This window comes from Aulonocara stuartgranti, assembly GCF_965226115.1.
Source record: "Aulonocara stuartgranti genome assembly, chromosome: 3".
Lineage (NCBI taxonomy): Eukaryota > Metazoa > Chordata > Actinopteri > Cichliformes > Cichlidae > Aulonocara > Aulonocara stuartgranti.
The window spans coordinates 47,593,696-47,613,239 of NC_138941.1; the positions used below are offsets into that span (position 1 = coordinate 47,593,696).

General features: G+C 41.4%; 1 protein-coding gene across 2 annotated transcripts; it reads right to left on the reverse strand.

The window, feature by feature from the left end:
- Positions 1–2,941: 2,941 nt before the first annotated feature.
- Positions 2,942–12,131, reverse strand: ccnb3 (cyclin B3). 2 transcript variants are annotated; one of them, XM_082519871.1, is made up of 12 exons: positions 11,968–12,131; positions 11,587–11,729; positions 11,323–11,406; positions 8,404–8,516; positions 8,110–8,287; positions 7,919–8,017; positions 7,699–7,791; positions 7,475–7,612; positions 6,035–6,190; positions 5,770–5,919; positions 3,738–3,868; positions 2,942–3,650 (listed from the first exon to the last, which is right to left on the reverse strand). In XM_082519871.1, exons 2-12 carry the CDS (start codon positions 11,668–11,670, stop codon positions 3,581–3,583), a joined length of 1,296 nt encoding a protein of 431 aa, XP_082375997.1. In that variant the 5' UTR covers positions 11,671–11,729; positions 11,968–12,131; the 3' UTR covers positions 2,942–3,580. The 2 variants fall into 2 exon arrangements, with proteins under 2 accessions (XP_082375997.1, XP_082375996.1); XM_082519870.1 differs by having other exon boundaries at positions 11,587–11,732.
- Between the last annotated feature and the right edge of the window lie 7,413 nt (positions 12,132–19,544).

Below are 19,544 nucleotides of genomic sequence, written 5' to 3' on the forward strand. Positions count from 1 at the left end.
TGTTTCCAGAAATGGGAAATTTGACACGGAAGCCAGAGGCTAATTTCAATCCATCCATCCATGTGTGCTCTATGGCAGAGTTTCCCAACCTTTTGGAGCCACATATTTCACATTAGAAAAATCACAGGGCACACTACCAAACAAAAATGTCACAAAAAGCATATTGATCATTTTACCCGTGCACCAGGCATAACAGAATTGGTTCAGTTTGTCCTGGTATACCTTTTTTGCTTTCTTCTGACCAATACTCATGTTAGGGCCTTCATCTGGGTCGTAATTTTCTCCAGGACCATATTTATCTATTGCTATTACACGCTGCGTTTTCTCGCAGCATGACTATTATGTAATTTCTTTTTCGTCTTCTTCTGTTTTACTGGCAGTTGGCAACCCATTTAATTAGAGTAGGTAGTTATGTCTCTGGTAGAAGACAATGCAATTATTCTGTCCGTTACTCACACCGATCGCTTACTCACTACTCTTTTTTTGGGTGGGGTGGGGTGGGGGGGGGGGGGGGGGGGGATTGCATAGGTAATGACTGAAGTGTGCTTTGCTCAGGTCACAAAGGATGTGTCTCCACAGGGACAGGAGTGCCTTACCACAGTGGAAGAAGTCTGTAATAAGAGTAATAAAGGCGGGGTCTAGTGATTTCAGCCACAGATCCTTAGGTTTTGGAAGTAATCTCAAACTCTGACCTCGGACAATGTGGACTGAACAACTGATGGACACTGTTGATTGTGAGAAGATGTTGGAGAGGCTTAATTATAAAAGTGAGATGGTTAAAGAGCAGTGGGACAGATTCTGTGAGTTCTTATCTAAAGACGAAGCAAAAGCTTAATTTGACGTAAGTCCGATAGCGTCGAATGGATGTTTAGTCAAAATGTTTTTCTTGTCTTTTCTTTTATTGTGTAGTGTTTTGATGGTTTAGCAATTAATTCAATAAAAATCCTTTAATAAAAAAGGCAGATGCAATAACACTTAAGGTAAAAAATGCAGAGGTTTGCTGTGACATGATGATCCACAGTGGTGACTCCTAAAGGCAGCAGCTGGAAAAAGAAGATGATGATATTTTACTGTCATATGCTTTGTTGTTTTTTTGATGTTCTTATTTCAGTTTTTTGTAGCTCTTGCACATTTAAAGTTGTGCTTGATTTCTGAAAAGAACCTAAGCAAAATAACTAGAAGTTATTAAAGTATAAAACCCATAATATTTATGCAGAGAATTACTGGTTGCAGTTTTAACTGCTTCAAAGCTTTGCTCATCCCGAGGCTGCCGGCTTGCAGTTGTCTCCGAACTTTGGATAGCTTTAGCTTTAGCCACAGTCCTTTTTGTTTCGACTCTTCTCAATATTACATGCAATAGATACTTCACATAACTATAAAGAAGCATAAAAATGACAGCCATCAGCGTTAAACACACTCTGAATCATACTCTGACTAGACAGAATGCAAACACTAAATATAATTAGTCCATAAATATTGGCTCAGACTATGACACCACCACCATCTCCTCCCTAAATTCTCATTCGGTACTCCAATCTTTGAGAACGACCGATCTAAATCTTCACTTTTTTCTTTTCTAAATGCTACCAAAGCGCCCTGTGGTCAGCCTGGACGCATCCTATCTAGACTTTAAACATCTGCTGCTCTCCGTTTCTGAACATTAATCCTTAACTCAAGGTCTGCTGAATTAAATCACACTAGAGATTAGAGGAGTGGATGAATTATTAATTATATTTGTTTATATTACAACCACAGCATCAATCAAAAGTCACTGTTTGGCCCACGGGCAAAACAGGGTCGCAGTGGACTAAAAGAAACATTTGCAATAAATCAAATGTTTGTTTCATGAAGACAAACCCAGCAACTCTTATTTTAATTTATAAACAGTCTGAAGCATCATCCCTGAAGGAAGAGTGGGGCCCCTCATGGCGCACTACTGGCCTCTAGTGGTAGTAACACAAAATCCCATCCTGCACGTCACAGCAAGGATTTCAAACTCCGTTTGATCTCAAGTAGGCTGGAGCAATAACATGTAATATCAACCTAATTTTCTTTTAAAAATAAGCCCAATTTCAACAGCGTGTCTCATTTCGTGAGCATTACAGATCAGAGCAGATCTACACTCAACTCAGTCTCCACATGAACTTGTATGAGCCGGATAATTTCTCGAGACTTAAAAATACTTTTCCCAGATAGATGCACTCATGTGGAGTATGGCTGCGATGATCTACTTTAAATGATCCATAAAGACTTTCAGTGTTTGTAGGCTTTTAATAATTATCCTTTTATTTTTAAACAAATAACTGAAATAATTGTATAAAGGACCTTCCTAAGAGGGTGTATGTGATAATGTGGGTTGCTCTTGGTCTTGCATCACCATAATTAATGTCAAGCCCAGGTTCAATATTGCACGTGACCAATCAAATTATTGTGATGTCATAGTTTTTTTGATGTAAAAAAAAAAAAAAAAAAAATTCGAAAACAGGGGCGGTTAGGGTTGGGACTTTCTGTTAGGTGTATGTGATGGTGCTTTCACATCACAAAACTTGACATCAGAATGAGATTAGTCACTTGAGGTGCTGAACCTGGACCAACACTACCTTTCATGATCCAGGAACACCAACACGGGGATATTAGATTGTGTCTTCAAGGCGTCAGCAGTTCGCTCATTGTGCATTGCGACAGTTAATCACTATCACACATTTCAGTCTCTCTTTTTTAACACTCTCATTAGTAATCACTTTCCTGGCTATCCTCAAAGTTGACTGGTTGATTGACTTCCTATTGCTTTTCCAGTAGTGCCTCAAGCATTTGTGTCCTGGACGAGCATCAGTAAAAAGAGGTTTCTTCCTGTCAAAATGGAGTTTTTCTTTCCCACAGTCGCACTTCGTTTAAGGAAGAAACAAGCTGCATATAGTAAAGAGCGTTTTTATTAAACATAAAAAAGCAAAACAGAAACACTTCTTTATTTTAAGAGTACGCATGACAGCCACTTAAAAGTAGTACGGCATCGTCTGATCGTCTTTTATACAAATAATTTGCATAGCAATAGTAACATGATGAACACTGTACAATGCATGAACACGCAAACACACGCATACTTTAACTTGAAGAACATGGTAACATACAGAACTTGTGGGCCTGTGCATAATACGTCTTGGAAAGTAAGATTTACAAACACATTTTAAATCCAGTAAAACACACACACACACACACACACACACACACACACACACACACACACACACACACACACAGACACACACACACACACACGTACGTTGACAAGTTAATAATCAGTATGTTTTTTTTCCCCCTAATCTTTAAAAATGTATAAAATACATGCTATAGTTTTCTCAAAGGTAATTAACGTCTTGCAAACAAACGCCCACATTAAAAACGCCTTTACATCAAATGGGAATTATTGTCTTATTATAATATTATGGTATAAAGGACTACACAACACATAAATATTAAACATATTCACATTTTATATACATGTTTCCTCTTGGGGGAAATTTGAAAAATACTTTCACTCATCTTAAGCTTCATTTTCCCAACTTCTGAACCAGACACGTCACTAAGAGCTCAAGGCTTTCTCCAAAATGTCGATACTGAGCAATGGCAGAGATGCAACTTCAAAAAACACCCTGAAAACATATTAAAAGAACCGATCGTTAGCCAAAAACAACATTTTGAAATTATTCTAGCGCCTGTAATCTTTCATGAAGACTTACTTATGTGAGTATTTGTTCTTGATGGCTCTCAGTTTATCATCAGGAGGTGCTGAGAGCATCGAGTAGATTCTCCTGACAACGGGCGCCAAATCTGACGCCTGATAGCCCGAGTGAAACTGCAGGATGGGAGACTGCAGGGAAAAAAAGAGCAGCACTCATTTAAAAAAAGAAAAAGAAAAGCCAGCCATGTTGAACCCCTTTAAAGTTATTAAAATCCAATACAACATTACACAAAGATAATATTACTTCTAAATTGCCAAAAGCTTACAGGAGATGATTCTGGAAGCCGGCGCAGGCAAGAAATGAAATTACCCACCACCCCTAACAGCAAAATGGAAGCAATAAGGGCTCAATTTTACATACAAAAAACAATTTATATTTAAATTGGGAGGACTGTTCAGGAGACAGAGCTGCAAATGAGAGGCTGGTAATGTCGCACGAACTGACACCGCATCAGATTTAACAAAGTCTACATTTAATGGAAAGGATGGAAATAACACGAGGAAGAGAAGCTTCTTCAGTGCTGCAAACATTACACATGTTAGAACAGATCAAGTAACGTCATTAGATGGTGTTTACTGTAGAAAAGAGTGCTTTGTATAAATCATTCTGAGAAAAAAGGTTAAAAGTTGCCAGCAACCAAACCCTTCCCCTGCTTCATAGTCAGCTATAATAATGCAAGTTGTTTGTATTGCTCAAAACTTTGACAAACAAAAAGCAGTCCAGGTGTCTTTATTTCAAATGCCTTATGTTACCTTTACCAGGGTGACCAAGAACATGCAGACAAAACACATGTTCACATGTCAGATTTCATCCACATTTTCCAGTCATGTGACCGACTCACTACCCTGAATGGGCAAAACTTTCCTCCATAATAACGGGCAATAGTGGACAGTCTGTAGTACTGCAGGACAAAAGCATTAAGCTTATTTTTCCACCTGACTGGAGCCAAGACTACTTGGATCATCCATCCGTGGAGGAAAACAAATATATGAAGTGAAACTATGGGTTTTTGGGGACTTGGGATCCATTTTTATATTTAAATCCCTGAAAGTGGTTGAGTGACATCTACATGCATCTTCTACAGATTCCCTCACCTTACCTTGCTGCTAGGATGAAAGCATGTACTTTTGATCTGGATGGGTTAATAATGCCGGCACGTGACAGGTGAAGAGCAAGAAATTGTTCATTGTTACAGCAAAAGCAAACGCTACATAGCTAGCTTAAAAAAAAAAAAATTCAATTCCATATTAATAATCTAGTACCAAATCACAACAAATGTTTCCTCAAACTGCTTGACATTATAGGAAAAAGACCCTACAGTAATACAGAGAAAACAGAAAACACCCCCAAAATGACCCCTTATGAACAATCAAAAGGTGATAGAAGAAAAAGTCCCTTTTAACAGGAAGCAACCTTTGGTAAAACCAAAGCTCAGGGATGGGCAGCCATCTGTGAGTGGGGGTGAGGGGAAGAAGAAAGCACAAGAGACAAGTGCAAGTATGGGACTATTAATTTGTCACATTAATGTGGTGTCATAACAGTAAAGCTGACAGAATTTTTCCAATGTTGGGTAAATAGTGTTTACGGTGTAAATGCCACTGACAGCCTTGGTCGCTGTTGACAGCAGGGATTGGTGCAATTTGGCTTGAAAGGGAGGAATAGGACAGGTGTGTTCAGATGTTGGTGCTGTACTCATTTCTGTAAAGAAATCTGATAGTCCAGCAAGCTTTGGCCAAGTTAGACTCAAAGACTTCCAAGGACTGGGCTGGAGGGCGCCGTGTGGGTATATCCCAGTAGCTCTGACATCGTGTGAAAACTGTGGATTGTGGTCTTCTATTTATAACTTGAGTATCTGGGTATTGAGAAATGGCCTTAGTAAAAACTCAAAAAGAAAGAAAACCTAACTTGCCAAAAATCAACTTAGGAGAGCGAAAACACTAAAGATCAGTGTCAGACTTTAGGGAAGTATTTTAGACTGGTCCGTTAGTCTAATGCAAGCAAGACAAGGAACAATATGGAGGTAACCTACCCATCCTCCCAGGTCTTTGGTGACCAGCGCCATCAGCAGGCAGGCCGAGGCCACCAACGAGCCTCTCTCTGGAACAAGGTCCATCTCCATGAGACTCATCTCGCAGTAGTAGCGAGCCAGAGTCAGCGTGTCCATGCTGGCGCTCACGCACTGCAGACACAGCCACAACAAACATTCTCGTGAGATGTGAACGCAGGTCGAGTCACACAAAAACAAACAGAGAGCTGCAGTCAGTGGTGGAGTAACCTCTCCTGGTCATGCACACCTTGGCATAGCGTCTGAGGAATCGATACGGGATGGGGATGTTGATGTCAAAAGACAGCGTCTGCAGGATGCTCTCCTCCATGGAGATGAGCTCCTCCCTTTTGTATGCGTCGTCACAAATGTACAAGAAGTCGTCGACGCAAGGCGGGCTGTGCTCCTGCGGGATGGTTAAAAAACACGAATAAGCATTAGGTTGAAACCTGATTGCAATTCGACCGTCCCCTTTAATGCATTTTCGAGTCCTGCAGTCATTTCACTGCGTATGCACAAGGTCAGGTCTCACAGTCCGTTTGATCTCATTTCTGTTTCATGTTTTGAGCCTCTGGATAGTTGCTCCCCTTCAGTTTTCTCTACGTGCACTTCAAAATAAAAGCCCTAGGCTGTAACAACTTTTACATGCTTGATCTAAAGCTGGAAAAGCTCATGCCAACTGTGCCTGACATCAGAGGAGGCTGAACTTCTACTCTGGCCGCGGTTACGACAGAATAAATAACACTTTTCACCCATTTCTAAAGACGTACAGAGCTTGAAAGCACCGAATGTCAAAAGTTTATGTTTTTTCTGAAATTCAGTACGTCCTCTGACAACCTTTCTTCTCTGGCTGGGTCTTCTATATGTACACTCTGGCCACTTCATTAGATACACCTGTTCAACTGTTTGTTAATGCAAATATCTAAAGTGTGGGCTTGGGGGGCCCCTGGTGGGCCGCAAAGATACTGCAGAGGGGCCGCAATTTAAAATTAATTAAAAACTGTGTACAGCTACATAGTTTACAGATGTATTTTCTTATGTAAAAAGGGAACTTAAACTGGTAATAGTAGGTGGTTAGTTTGAGAGATAACTCATTATGACCTAAACTCACTGCCCTTGTATTGAAGTTTGCATCATTTTTTTGTAATAACATTTTCAAGGAAATCCATCACTGTCTCATGTTTTTTGATTAGATGGTATTTTATGTTTTTTTTAAAGCACTCAGCTTTGTAAATGGCCGATGGCATGTAAATATTGGTCAAGACGATCTGCTGAGAGTCAAAACCGAGGATCGGAGCGGAATTAGAAAACCTGTAGCCACGCTGTAAAGAAGTGTGCACTGAGTGTGTGTCTCTGTTACATCGAGGAGCCCTGATAGGTGCAGTTAATCAACCTGGGATTGAGACTCCGTGACTTGCCTCCCAGGAGCACTTAAGAGCTGAATATCTCCGTTCACGTGTGCTTTTTATCCTCACAGCCTTGTTTTTTTTACTTTTCACCATTTAAAAAAAAAACAAAAAAAAAAACTTTTTTTAGAAACACATTCACCTTACAAGCAAATGACTGCGCTCTGTTCCCATTAATAGACTTGTATACTAGTTTAATACCTTTCTTTACCATTACTTACCATAGCTTGTGAGACATCCTATGAGAAATTTCAGACTCCCATGTGCCACAGTTGGGTTCTCACCTCAAATTTGGAGGCTACGAGCATGGCGGTAGAGCCAACGAGCTGCAGCATCTCCCTGTGGACCGGGGTTTTAGCCAAGTAGTGGTCCGTCATCTTTACCGCCAGGTAGAGGGTCTCATGGTACAGCTCGAAATTCTCCTAAATAAAGGGAGAAACAAAGTGTCACTCAGAGCAAGCAAGTGTTTCTAACACAGCAGGAATGCGACGTTTAACTAACACCTCACCTGTACTTCGACCAGCCAGTCAATCAGGATGGCCCTCATCTCTGAGTTGAGGCTGGGCTGCGTGGGCATGTAGTTACAGAGGACAAACTTCTCCTGCGGACGATAAAATTAAAGAGAAAGGAAATGTAAACAAAACCTGTGTATATTTAAATTTATTTAACTCACAAAAAAAGAAAAGAAAAAAAGTCCAGTGCGATAAAGGCTTTACAATTTGTCTCACCTCTCTGTTTTTAAGGTAGTCAAAAATATCCTTTGCATACTCTGGACACATGTAGCAGTCCTCAGAGTTCTCAGAGTCAATGTCAAACTCCTTTGGGATCTGCATGGATGGGTGAAAAGAAAAGGAAACACAACTCAGGAAAAGCTTTTCACAGCGTCTCTAGCTTTCTATAAATCTATAATTTCCCTTACTTCTTGTCTCCGAAGGTGTGCCGGCGCTTCACGGGCAGCAGGAGACGTAGCAGCAGCAGCCTGCTCTTCTACAGGAGCTGCCACATCGACCAACGTGTCCCCTTCCTTCTCCTCCTCCTCCGTATCGGTCCTCTCTCGCTCGGATATCGTTCCCTCTGAGCTCACAGACGACGACGACCTGCACGGAGGGAGAGAAGAGGGGAATTAAAGAAGTCTGCCACCGACTGGCGCAAGGCATGAAAGGGGAACAAGAAATTTAACCTGAGGGTTATTAGAACAGTTAAATGGACCTACTTTTTCAGGTTAGCTAGGTTGCTTGCAGACGCTGAGGTGGAGCTGGTTTTCTTTGCAGTCTTCTTCCCTGGTTCCTTCTTCTTCCCAGGAAAGCTGATCTGTACCTTATGAGCCTGGGAACATGACGAGAATTAGTTTTAAACATGGATCCAGTTTGTGATACATTTTACTTCAGACTCTTACAATTTGTCCTTTTATGCATGAAACAATTTCAAAATGTGACTCGAGTCCAGACAAATATTCCACACAATCGTTCTCTGACACACCGCTGGTTTGACAGCAAGCGTTCAGGTGATTGTGAGGTGAAAAAAAAACAAGCAAAATGTTTGTTTCACACCCCCGCCAGGCAGCCGAGGACACATTCACACCACAGTGCAGATCCATCACACACTGACGCACTAAAATGTAGGATTAGAGTGTCGCACAGGCTTCAGACACCACCCTGACGGAGGTGGGATCGGTGAAAATGTTTAAAGTGGATTTTGTTTGAAACTTCAAATTGCCCAGCTTTATTAAAACATGTTTTGTTAAGTGACACACTTTCTCATTTAAGAGTTTGCCATTTCTTTTTATAAGAATTTTTCTTTATTAAGAAACCACGCATGTTTCAGTTTAAGCATCGTTTTCAATGAATTGCATGCTCAAAAAAAAAGTTCTCTCACTCCTATTTCTTCATCATGTTGAAGCTCTACTTTGAACCTTATTAAGATCCAACCATGCAAAATATGATTTTTTTTGCCATTTTTCAAGTGATCGTAAACATTAAATGGAACTGTATCAATACGCCCTGTGATATCTGGGATAGGCTACAGTCCCCCAAAGACCTGAATTAAATAAGTGGAGAAAAATAAATTCAAAAAGTCCTCATACATGAGAACAGAGCTAGTAGCTGTCTGTAGAATACACCAAGCAAAGACTGAACACTCGAGCCAGGCTGGACTAGGCTGGAAATGGAGTATTTGAATTAGTGACACCACGTCTCCTACTGCTACTGTGTGCTAACTGTGCTCAGACCACTTTGATGGAATCCGTATCTGACGACTGTACCTTGTGCAAACCGTATGTGCAGCTGTAAGTTTTGATGGCAGCAGTAATGTCAGCCTTACATCAAAAGCAGAATAAAGTCCGATTTAAATGTTAAGAAGTCGACGTCGTAGCTGGCATTTATGCTCGCGATGGTGCATTACATGTTTGTTACCATATGGTTGTCATGGTGTTTTATATGCAGTGCCAGCCAACGGCGGGAAATGCCAGGAGTAGGGATGGGTATCGTTTAGGTTTTATCCGATACCGGTGCCAAACCGGTACTTTTGAAACGTTGCCGGTGCTTAAACGGTGCTCGAACCGGTGCTTAAAGAATGGAGAACACAAACTTTGTCCAAAAACCTCTCATGTTCAGCTGTTTTTTTGTAAAAAGGTAACAATGTTAGCCTTTTCTGCAGCTATAGGGCATATATGGTATCACTCTTGGCTGGAAGCAGTGCTTAAACAATGGAAAAAACACAAACTTTGTCCTAAACCTCTCATGTTTAACTGTTTTCCACTTTTTCTTTGGTCATTTTAGCCTTTTTGGCCAGGGTGAAGGGAGTATCTGCCATCAAACAAGAAGACAGCCGCATGTAACTACGACGGTGTTTGCTAGTTCACCTTACATGCATTAATTTAATAACGTGGATAGCCTACTCAACGTAAATTACACACGAACAACATTAAGCTACTCGCCCAGAGAAGAACGGCTGCTGCTGCCATCATCATCCTCATCATTTCTGCTACACTGGCAGGGCTAGGGGCCAGGACTCTCCTCTTCGGGTTCTTGGGGAATGTTGCTAACTCCGGGACCGATAACAGGCACCACGCCCGTAGTAGGTACGGTGCATTTCTCGGCTTTAAAAAAAACGCTACGTTGCCGGGTGTTTCATCAGATTCGAGGTGTTACCTCCTTTGCACAGTATCACCTTAAAGTACTTGTTGCAGGCTGCTGAGTTTGCATCTTTGGCTGTGAAGTACAGCCAGACTTTTGACAGCTTAGCCTCCTTTGGGCATTTTTAATCTGTAGCTAAAAGAACGTACGTACCTGGGCCCGCCTACTATGCTTGCAAAGGTAAAATGATTGGCTAGAATCTGAAGTGTATGACATCTGAGGAAATAAAGCACCGAAATGTGCGCTGCGTTTTGGTCTGGTTACTACCGTTTACGTCAGAACCGGTGCTATAATGGCACCGGATACCGGTACCCATCCCTAGCCAGGAGTTTCATCCCTCTTCTGAGTCCTCGCTCATTGTGATCTGATGTTTTGGGTTGTAATATATTTGTCCCTCAAGTTTTTTCCCCTCCATCTTCTTGTACAAACGCTCACATCACTCTCAATAAATTTTCTCAGTCTCTCTCCCTCTCCGTGAGTTTGACATTTGTGAGTCTTTACATGGATGCTGTGATTATTATTCATTGTACTGAGAAACTGTTTTTCTCTCACTGATAAATTCAAAAACTGTGGCAGAATGAAACAGGAGGAATCAATGCTGAACAAGCTGATCACAATGGTTGGGCCATACCACACATTTGTGTCGAGAGGAAAAGAAGTCAAGGATCATTTTATATTTGACGTTAGCGTGAAAACTGAACTAGGCAAAACAAACAAACAGTCCCACTGAAGCAGGACTTATAACTTTCTTATATGTCAACACAATCAAATGGTTAAATGTTGACAACTTTAACCTTTCACATACAAAAAAGCACACAAACTAGGAGCCCATGAAATCCTACGAAAGGTGACATCAACTGTCAGGAAGTTCAATCCCGACTCTTGATGAACCATCTTTGCGATAAATATGTCTCTTTGTGTGCTTATTGAAGCTCTGATCCTGCTGTTAAAGCCCAAGTCACAACCTTTAAAAAAAAAAGAAAGAAAAAAGTACTTACATTGGTGATATCGATGAAAGCAGTCCTCTTCTTGGGAGCTCCACGAGGAGGGGAGGAGGACCTCTTAACCTGTGTCGCGTCCTCCTGTATGCACAAACAGAAAACACACCACATATATAAAGTTTTGCACAGTGCATGGGCAAAAGAAGCCTCGTTGCGTTGCATTGCAAAGCAGGCATCATCATCATCTCCATCCTTCCCATGCAGCCTTCAGGTGCAGCACTACCTGCCACCAGAAGACACATGAATGCACGTGCATTTTACCTGGTTCTCGGACGCTGTTGCATTCAGTTTGGGTATTTTGCTGCCAGCGGCCGCTGTGGGTTTCCTTCCCCTTGGAAAAGGCATGGCTCACTCCCTGACGGTTTCTTCCTAAAAACAAAGCTCTGCAGCCGCTGCTCCGTGTTCTGCTACAGCAAAGAAAAGCACGCAAAAATAGCGGGATGATTAAAAGGAAACAGTAAAAGAAAAACAAACAGATTTAAAATTGTTTTGAGATAACGTATATGGCTAAACATCACATGCAGAAACCCTGGTATTAAAGCTTTACGCTAAGAGGGCGGAGTTTCTCAGGTGAATCGGTTGTGTACTAAAATTTTAAAAAATAGAACGCCAAAATGGCGCAGATAAATTTGTTTATCCTACCTTATGGTATAAAACTTTCTTCTTTAGTCCGGTGACTTGTTTTAGAGAAGCAAAAATGCATATAGTTTGGGTTACTAATCCGATTCAACTGTGTTGTTACTAAGACGAGAGCTCAAACAAAAGTGGTTCAGCCGAGGATCAAATCTGCTGCGCTTCGCTCTCATTGGATAGAATTTGAGTCTGGCGGACCAATCAGGACGTCGCTAAGGATGCAGGTTGGCAAGGAGCGCTGGTTTTATATTAACAGCTACGCCCGGTGCGTCGACGGATACAATTTCAAAATAAAAGAGTTAAAAAGATCATTGATTGTTTAAAAAGAAAAGGCTCTATTTTATAATTTAACTAAGGCTTATTTTTAAAATTGGTATTTTCCTATTTAATTAAGGAAGCAAAACTTACGGTTAGCAGTTTAAACAACTACAGCTTCTGTGCCGCCCAAATCTTTTTGACAATATCAAGCAAACTCCAAAGGAGGAGCTTTCGCTATTTTCAAACCACCAAGCAACCAATAGGAGTTTTAAGCATCGAGGCTTGTATTTTATTGACATTCATATGGTTGAAACACGCTTTTGATCTTGAATTTGTACGCTAGTGCATATACTCAACACACATATATACACACATACCATTTAATATTCAATATTTGTTTTAATTCAAAACATCTTTCTACTATAATACTGCTGGGGTAGCTGTGAATCAGGAAGTATACTGAACACCATGTTGCTCTTTGATCCCTTCATTGGAATATGAATGTGTATAACTATTAGAGAGAAAGCACTTAAGCAGAAGAATAATTTGTATGAATGGGTGTAAATGAGTAAATGAGGCATGTTGAATAAAGTGCTTTGAAAGTATGATAACCTGTATCCGGTTGTTCAGTGATGACGCGACGAATCCTACTTCCGGGTCTAAAGTAGTCTGCGTTTAATATGGCTTTTGTGTTGTTAACATGTTTAATGTTATGTATTTTCTTCTATTTGATCTCAAAAAGCTCCTAAAACAGTCAGTGATCACTGTTGACCTCCCTCGGCTTTTATTACCGCTAATCATTTATTTAAGCTCAGTTTTTAAAACCTTAGGATGTAACTACAGCCCAGCCCATGCAGCAGTATATGAATGACTAACCTCGTATTGTGGATGGATTATCTCAGTTGTTCTCCTGGCTGAAGTTTGGTCCTTTTACAGCATCCTGCCATGCGATTACATTTGTTCCTGACCACCGAGAACACTCACGTTAACTTTTATCGAGTGGAAAAAAAGTTAGCTTGTTTATATTATGCTAACATAGCTGTGTCGCTAGCGGTCACGTAGCACATCATTATATACCAGCTAGCCCAAGTTCAGTAACCCTACAAACGTCACTGCTGTTTAGTTTTCTGTCTTCATTTATGTTGGAAGTGATAACAGAGCTGTACGTTTTAATTTGTTTCCAAAACCCCGCAGTCAGGGACATGCTATATTGTATTTAGATAGAAGCTAGCGAGCTAACATCCTGCTAACTTCTAACTCCGTTAAATGTCATAAATTCCGTTTTCATGGATGCCTGGATGTTAAACTCAGTTGTTACACCTGGTAGAGCAGAACACTGATCATTTTATTAAAGATGAAAGACTTTAGACAGTTTTTCAACTCTCAGTAATGCCATAGTGATCGTTTGATATATGGACCCGCAGCGGAGTTTAGACCCAGACACTGCTAGTGACGTCAGACTGAACAACCGGATAAGAACCAGTCCATTTACCATAACAGATTAAGGCCAGTGTTATGCATTTATGTCATGTAGCTGAGCAAAGGATGCTGAGCACATTTATATTTCAACTTTAAGTGCTCAAATTTTGATGTGTTGGAAGGCAAACATGAAATCTAAACTTACAAATAAACTAAGCCATGAAAGAAAAGTAGAAAGAAAAGTAGAAGTGTTATTAAATAAGTAGAAACCTATAAATCTTTATTGCCTATGAATGATGTGTGGGTGGGCAAGCTGGAGGTAGTAGTGCTAAATATGTTAAGATTTAAACTGGGAGTTACCAGAATGGACAAGATTTGAAATAACTATGTCAGAGTGACAGCTCAGGATGGAGACTAGAGGCTAGGCTGAAATGGTTTGGACATGTGCAGAGGGGGGCAGTGGATATACTGGCCAAAGGATGTTGAAAATGGAGCTGCCAGGCACGAGAAAAAGAGGAAGACCACAGAGGAGATTAATGGATGGAGAGAAGGAGGAAATGCAGAGGACTGGTGTGACAGAGGAGCATGCTATTGATAGGGTGAGATGAATACAGATGATCTGTTGTGGTGACCCCTAAAGAAAGCTGCTGGAAAAAAAAGAAGAAGAAGATTGGTTTAGTTTTAGTACAAAAATAGTTTTAGTTTAAAACTCGACAGCTGTCTGAATTTGCATCGTGTGAGAGATAAGCTTTGAACTGACTGCATTATAGAGTCACTGACATTGTGTTCCACATAGTCTGGCCCGGTGCTCTTCAGGAATCTGTTTCTGTGTGTGGCACACCCAAAATGCATGGCCACTTTTGTGTTAATCATTTAATTTAATTTATTTAATTTGTTTATCAGTTATTTTCTGTGGCTATTAATATCCAAAATGACTTTGACAACATGACCAACCTAACCAGTGCATTATTTTGTCACATAAACTGTATAGAAGGTACAAAGAAATGGAGCAACACCCCAGGTGGAACTATTATTGGTTTAAAATGGAGCACTGTAACAAAAAATAATTTCCCCCAGGGATCAATAAAGTATTCTGATTCTGATTCTGATTCCAAGACAGGTGCAACCCGGTTGCTTTAGGGGGATGGACTTCCGCCCACGAGTCAGATGCAATCTGAGAGGCAAACCGAGTGCACTGTCTTCATTGCTCCTGAACTTTACCTGTGTTTGCAGGTTGGTACCTGGTAAAGAAATACTACTACTGTTTGTACATAACAATGTTTTATCTCCATGTTAACTTGTGAAGAAGTAGAACAGTACCTGTAACACTTATGGGCACTGCCGCGCGGTCGACTCGCATCAGTGTGAGACAGCGGTGTCAGGCTGCGCAGGCCGCTAGCAGAAACGGCGCGGTAATGTTTTGTATTGTGGGTCGTTAGCGCCCAGAGCATTGTCTTGTAGGAAGGTCATTCATATCGATTTCTTTTCTTTTCTTTTCATTATGAAGGTTGGTACTCCCGCACACTTTACTATTTTATATAAAGCTTATGATACAAAGATGTTTTATTGTTAAGTGTCATTGAGGTTTGAAAAGTATATAGCTGTTTAATATGTGAGTGTTAATGACATGTGAAGTAGAAAGAAGTTGTCCATGTTATGCAAAAGTGAATTTCATCCTCAGTGTGCTGTAAATGTGTGTCTAATTCTGCTCAATTTCAGTATTCAGAATCTGTACAGTCGTATATTGCTGTAAATTCATTGTAGATTACAGTGGCTTCCAACTACTTAAGTAAGAGCAGGTGTGTACTTTTGTTTTGCTTAGACTGAGCGATCGCATGAAGTACATGTAAAATAGTGGAACGTGCAGAGTGTGAATTCATTTATTTTTCTACTTGTGACTTTGGGGAAATGGACAGATATGGACACTGGGACTGAAAAAGTCATGCACACGTGGATATTGTTAATGCTGTTCATGTTTGTTGAAACTTGAATAAGAGATGCAATCTGAGAGGCAAACCGAGTGCACTGTCTTCATTGCTCCTGAACTTTACCTGTGTTTGCAGGGATTTCTTCTTTGTTATTGTGGCACCATTCCTGGGGCCCGTAACAAATTGTGGGGGCTCATCCGGGATCCACTTCCTGTTGAGTCTTCTAAGGAAGAGGGTCCAGAGATACTAGAACCAGAAAGTCAACGTGAGATGGCATCGCTGTAGCCGAGACGACAGCTGGTGGGTGTCCACAAAGAGAAGTCAAGATCTGTACGAGGGTCTTCACTCCACCAACGGAACTGCACCTCTGTGTCTCATTAGTCGAAGCTCATCATGGCAGCAGCGCGCAAGGAGCTGGTTTGGAGCATCAAAAAGAACTTGTATAAGCTTTCAGGTGCAGAAGCCTATCAGCTCGCAAGGGACCTGGTCACAGACAGCCAGAGTAGTGAATTAGAGTCCACTGATGAAGAAGGTTGTGTGGATTGCATTATCAACTATATGCTTTGTTAAATTCTGAGGATGAGGGAATGAGTCAGTTGCTGGTGCTAAATGATCTTGTATGCAGTATGGTTGAAAATCGTGGCCTATTGAACACTGCTAATGGGGTGGCGCAGCCACTGGAGTCACCAGTTGTTAGTGCTAAGACAGTCGAGCGCACTACAGTGACACATGCTACCTTAGGCCAGTTACCACCAGTTACTAACACTCAACAGCATACCACCCCCTTACTTTCCATCCCCAGAGAGCCTACAACATCACAGCAGACTGACTTTGGTGCACAGGCTCGCACCACCAATCTGAGTCCAACCCAGCCCAGCCATAGCATTTTAGAAATGCAAGTAACACACATCCTAGTGGGGCACACAGTATAGGTGACCCAGTAACACATGCAGCAATACCTCACCCCTCATCACATGTAACCACTGAGAGAATGGTTTCCTTAAAGGACCTCTCAGACCATTAGTGTACTTGTTTTTGACAAGATGGCGCCTGTGATCGGCAATGCCGCTGTCAAACTCTGTGTTCTTCTTCTGTTTTATGTTGCATTACCCATTTTGCTGCTGTCTGTGGATAAGATTACAGCTACCTATGTTTACGATCGCCACACTCTACTTCGGATTAAATCAACTATGGAATCTATGGATGAAACCTGGAAATATTTTCGAGGCTTCTCTCCACCCTTCGGGCGATCAGCTGTTGCCCATTACGTCCCCTGCTTGCCTGGGCCAGGGAAAAACCGGAGCCGCCGTTCCCGGACAAATCACCGTCAGAGAAGACGAGGAAGGAGAGCGGGCATCCAAGTGAGATTACGGAAATATAAGAGTACCGCTGATTTAACGTCCTGCTTGGAGCTCTCAACATTGGATGTTTTTGCTAAGGCGGACCTCCAGCTTAATGCACAGTTTCCTCGCATGGGCTTCATCAGGACGCCGTGTCTGAAAACAGTTTTCCCAGACCATGTGAGTGACCGTCCTATTGTCCCACGGATTATACTAAACGGTAAAAAACCCCGAGGAGTATGCAGTGCGAACCTGCACCAAGCCCCTCAGGGTGTAAACAGTGATGCTCCAGCACCGCCGATTAACATGGCTCTATTAAATTGCTGCTCGATCTCAAATAAGGCATTTGTTCTCAACGACCTTTTCATTAGGAATAATTTGGACTTTATGTTCCTAACCGAAACTTGGCAGCGGAATATGGAATTTGTCCATTTTAAAGAACTGTGTCCAGCAGACTGTAAGTGCTTAACCACACCGCGTCTCTCAGGACGTGGTGGTGGGTTGGCAGTTATTTCTAGAAACTCCTTTTTCTGTCGGCTGGTAAAGACCCCCTCCTTTAACTCCTTTGAAATCCAGATGATGAAGATCAATAGGACTCATCCCTTCTATGTGATTTTAATCTATAGGCCACCAGGACTAGCTAGGAGTTTCTTAGTGGAGTTTGGGGATTTTCTATCCTCCACCATTAAGCTGGAAAAAATTCTTCTGCTGGGGGATTTTAATCTTCATGTTGATGACAGTTCATGTCACGCTGCTTCGGATTTTCTTACTCTCTTAGACTCTTTTAACCTTGTCCAACATGTGACTGGGCCAACACACAGTGGTGGCCACACCCTGGACCTGATATTATCACTGGGTCTGGATATCGGCCCAGTTCATTGCAGAGACATTTTTATTAGTGATCATAAATACCTTTTATTTGATCTCTCTTTTACTTATGACACTCTACCCTCTGTTTATGAGAAGCGTTCACGATTAATTAACGACTCAGCGGTAGAAGAATTTATGGAATTGTTTGATAACAATTTATCTGAAACAGACGATATAGATCAGCAGATGGCCTCCTTCAATTCACAATGTCAAAAAATTCTAGATAAAGTGGCTCCTCTTAAAATCAGGAAAGGCAGTACTGTTAAATGCCCGCCCTGGTTTACAGAAGCTATCCGCAGCTTTAGGCGAATATGCCGTAAAACCGAGCGCCTGTGGAAAATCACAAAACTCGAGGTTCACAAGCTCCACTTAAAAGAACTATTATCTACCTTTAATGACATGGTGTCAGACTCAAGAGCCACTTACTTCTCTCAACTACTTGCAGTAGGAAAAAGAAATCCGAAAGTTGTCTTTGATACAGTGAGTAGCATTGTCTCCCCCCCCAACGCCATGTACACCCGTCTCTTCAGATAAGGACTGCAGTGAATTTTTAAAATTTTTTCAAGATAAGATTAGTTGCCTAAGACATAACATAACTCCCTCAGGAAACCCCACCAACCATGATCGTCCACACCCCATAATTATGGAATCTTTCCTCCCAGTTTCTTTAGAGGATTTATTGGAAACACTGACTCAATTGAATCCTTCAACGAGTTTAGCTGATGTCTTACCTACTCATTTATTCTGTAAAGTTTTTGAGACCATCGGGCCCTCTGTGGTCACGCTGATAAACCATTCATTGCTATCTGGCTCTGTCCCCAGGTGCTTTAAACAGGGGGTTATTCAACCTCTGCTGAAAAAGCCTAACCTGGATCCAACACTTCAGTCAAGCTACAGGCCCATCTCAAAACTTTTTTTTATCTCTAAAATCCTAGAAAAAGTTGTTTGGCTACAAGTAAAGAAAGCGCTGGAGAAGCATAACATTCTTGATAAATTTCAATCGGGTTTCAGAAAGTTACACTCTACAGAAACAGCTCTGCTGAAAGTCACAAATGACCTCTTGATGGCTGCAGACAGGGCTGATTGCTCAGTCCTGGTTCTTCTGGACCTTAGCTCAGCCTTTGATACCGTTGACCATCAGATCTTAATCCATCGCTTAAACTGCACGGTAGGGATATCAGGATCTGTTCTAAAGTGGTTCACCTCATTTCTGGAAGATAGGACGCTTTTAGTTTCAGTGGGAAACTTCCAATCAGACGTGGCTAAGTTTCTATGTGGAGTTCCACAAGGTTCGGTTTTAAGCCCCCTGTTATTTTCACTATATATTCTTCCCTTAGGCCGGATCATTAGCGGTTTCAAAAATATTTCCTATCATTTATATGCGGACGACATCCAATTATACATTTCTTTTAAATCTTGGGAATTAGACAAGCTATCCACTCTTATGGACTGTCTTAAGGAAATTAATCTTTGGATGACAAACAATTTCCTGCAGCTGAACGCAGACAAGACCGAGTGCTTAATCCTAGCCCCAGAGAATATCAAGCCCCAGATTAGTCAACATCTGGGTGCTTTTTCATCGTCGATAAAAGCCACTGCTCGGAATCTTGGGATAATTTTCGACCAATCTTTGTCCTTTGACGTTCATATTAAATCCGTGACCCACTCCTGCTTTTTTCACTTAAGAAATATTGCCAAACTCAGGACTATTGTCTCCACAACCGAACTGGAGATGCTTGTCCACGCCTTTATTTCCTCCCGGCTGGACTAT

Coding starts and splice junctions, on each gene's coding strand:
- ccnb3 (XM_082519871.1), bottom strand. CDS start 11,670: ATGCCTTTTCCAAGGGGAAGGAAACCCACAGCGGCCGCTGGCAGCAAA. Junction 8,288..8,403: donor AACCTAGCTAACCTGAAAAA/GTAGGTCCATTT, acceptor CCCTCCGTGCAG/GTCGTCGTCGTCTGTGAGCT. Junction 8,018..8,109: donor CACACCTTCGGAGACAAGAA/GTAAGGGAAATT, acceptor CCATCCATGCAG/ATCCCAAAGGAGTTTGACAT.